The sequence below is a fragment of the Saccostrea echinata genome, unplaced genomic scaffold (assembly GCF_033153115.1).
Source record: "Saccostrea echinata isolate AGI-Se365-2 ecotype Australia unplaced genomic scaffold, CSIRO_AGI_Sech_v1 ptg000033l, whole genome shotgun sequence".
NCBI classification, from domain to species: domain Eukaryota; kingdom Metazoa; phylum Mollusca; class Bivalvia; order Ostreida; family Ostreidae; genus Saccostrea; species Saccostrea echinata.
In genome coordinates this window covers 12,511,245-12,513,745 of record NW_026889782.1, presented here as the reverse complement: position 1 = coordinate 12,513,745, position 2,501 = coordinate 12,511,245, and the positions used below count along the sequence as shown (strand labels likewise).

General features: G+C 32.9%; 1 protein-coding gene across 1 annotated transcript; it reads right to left on the bottom strand.

Moving 5' to 3' along the window:
* Positions 1-1,991, bottom strand: LOC133199110 (complement C1q and tumor necrosis factor-related protein 9A-like). Its single transcript, XM_061334983.1, has 2 exons — positions 1,859-1,991; positions 1-416 (listed from the first exon to the last, which is right to left on the bottom strand). The coding sequence occupies exons 1-2, from the start codon at positions 1,896-1,898 to the stop codon at positions 1-3; spliced, it is 456 nt and encodes a 151-aa protein (XP_061190967.1). The 5' UTR covers positions 1,899-1,991.
* Positions 1,992-2,501: the final 510 nt, after the last annotated feature.

Genomic DNA, 2,501 nt, shown 5'->3' with positions numbered 1-2,501 from the left:
CTAGCTAGAAATTTGATGCCCAGAAAAGCAACTGTAACCACCAAAATTGATCAAAGCATTTGCAGTTTGTGAATTGCGACACCACACGGTTTGACCAGCACTAAGCCTGACATTGACGTCAGTGGTGGATGAGAGATAGTCACTCCCGCCTTCGTATGTACGAATAAGTTCTGTTCCGTCTTTTACCATCTGAATGCGTATCGGATGTGACTTTACCGAGTATATGGTCATGGAGAAGTGATAAAGTCCGGAGACAGGTGCCCGAAATGTGCCATGCCGTGGATCGAAACCATTGCCGTCGTTTGTGATCACGTGATTGAATTTGATTGGTTGTTGGTAGCCAATGTTCACTGCAGATGGTGATGATAAACACGCAGTAAAACCAACTGTTTGCTGTATTAGCTTGGCTAAAGTATCTATGAGGAAGAAAAAAATTGACTTCACAAAAAAAGTACGCATTTATTACTGTACTGTCTAAAAAGCGTATTACGTGAACAATAAAGCACCTGTTTCCTTGTCAACAGCATTTAAAAAATGTTTTAACAAACTTCTATTTAAAGAACATGTACATTCACATAAACTACAGGAAATTGAACTGAACATATCATTAAGTCAAAAGAACATGACAAGTTTTAAATAGTAGATAGTCTTCTCCTTATACAAAACTTATAAAATTGCCAAAATACAAGTAGAATTGTAACAAATAAATAAGTAGTGTTAAAAACTGAAAATTCTTGATATTCTTGGATATATAGTTAGTCGATTGATAAATTCCTTCTTCTTCTGAACAGCCAAAGAGGGAGGGGGTAACTTTTAGATACGACTCTAACAATTTTGTCCTAAATGTGCATACGCATTGAATATATAGTCATGTATAACATATTCAAAAATAAAGAAAATTAAACGAAAGGAATTGGGGGGGGGGGGGTGTTGTACGTACTTAAAAAAATACCCCAAAATTAGCTGATAGTGTGAATTCCATAATTTTGTTTATTTGTTTGTTAAATGTAATTTATGAATATAACTTACGTAATTTTAAATGAAAATGTTAAAGCTAAAAAATTTTAAAAGTTCCACAGGATGCAAATCTACTATTCATTTAACTAAATTTGACTGAAAGTCTACTGAAATGTGGCTGAATGGCAGAGCTCTGTCAGTCAGTGACCTTTCCAGACCTTTCTGTGACCATTCAATTCACTGAATGGTCTAGGTTCATCCTGTGTTCAGCTTCGATCAAATAAATTAGATTTGTCAGTGTTAAAGCTAATACGATATTAAGTTTATATGTTAAGATACGTATTAATAAGTGAGAGTATATTTTATGAACTGTGTTTCTTATTATATGAAAAACTAGTGATATACATAATTTTATGATTTTGTGTATTGCGTTTTTGCAAGACCATTTATTTATTTACCCATTTATTTATATCATTATGTATTATTTGCTGTTTGATATGGAAAATATAACCTGCGCTGAACTTTTAAAACAACTTTTGTTGTTGTTTTGATATACGCAACCAAGGTTTAGACATTGAAAAAGTTCTAAAACTTATATTGGTGAATATTGATACTCATTGGCTGTAAAAATACACTGGCATTTTTGTACATTTTTACAGCCAACTCCTGCCAATATTCACCAATATGAGTTCAATAACCCTATTGCATTCAATGTTGGAAATGGTATAATTGTACCTGTCTTTTAAATTCTCACATTATTAAAATGACGAAATGAGTCATCAAACATTCAGAACAATAATCCTATCAGATTAGATTTAAACATTACTTATAAGATATATGAATGTATTTATTTAGCCCATTTTTAAATTCTGAAAAAGAAATAGTATTGACTATTGCTTACTGTTCATTGCTTCAAGCCCTTGTACTCTTTGCTCTAGCATCTTTAATTTCTGTTGGAGTTCCAAAACATCTGTTTGTCCTGATACTGACCCATTTAAAGAGTAAGTAAAAGCAAGAAATATGGACAAAAAGAGAAATGTCCTATACATGTTTGTAAGTTTCTTTTTCTTTCAGTGCATGTGCCTCACCAAACACAAACTAGACCAGACGGCTAGCCGATTCTGCTCCACAATGACGGAATGAGGTCTTTACCTGTATTTCACCTGTTTTTGTTTGTTCATTCTTCCATCGTGCAGTTTTGCTGCATTGTATCTAAGTTTTTTTTTATCAAGGTTACATTTCCTTTAATTATGGGAACTGTTGTAAAATTACATGTTTTCGTGGGGTCAAAATTTGGAGTTTGAGGAAAAATAGTTTTTTTTTTTGTGGGAAATAGATTATGTTGCTGACAAAGAAATGAGTTGTTATATACGTTGTGATGGACATAAATTCGTAGGTTTCTGTATACCACGAAAACAGCGAAGATGATCTGCTATAAACTTCGCATTTAAAAAAAAAAATACCCAACACTGATTTTCATAGACAACTACAGCGCAAAATTCAAATGAAAAAAAAGGATTTCGAAACGGTGCTTGCTTTTTCGA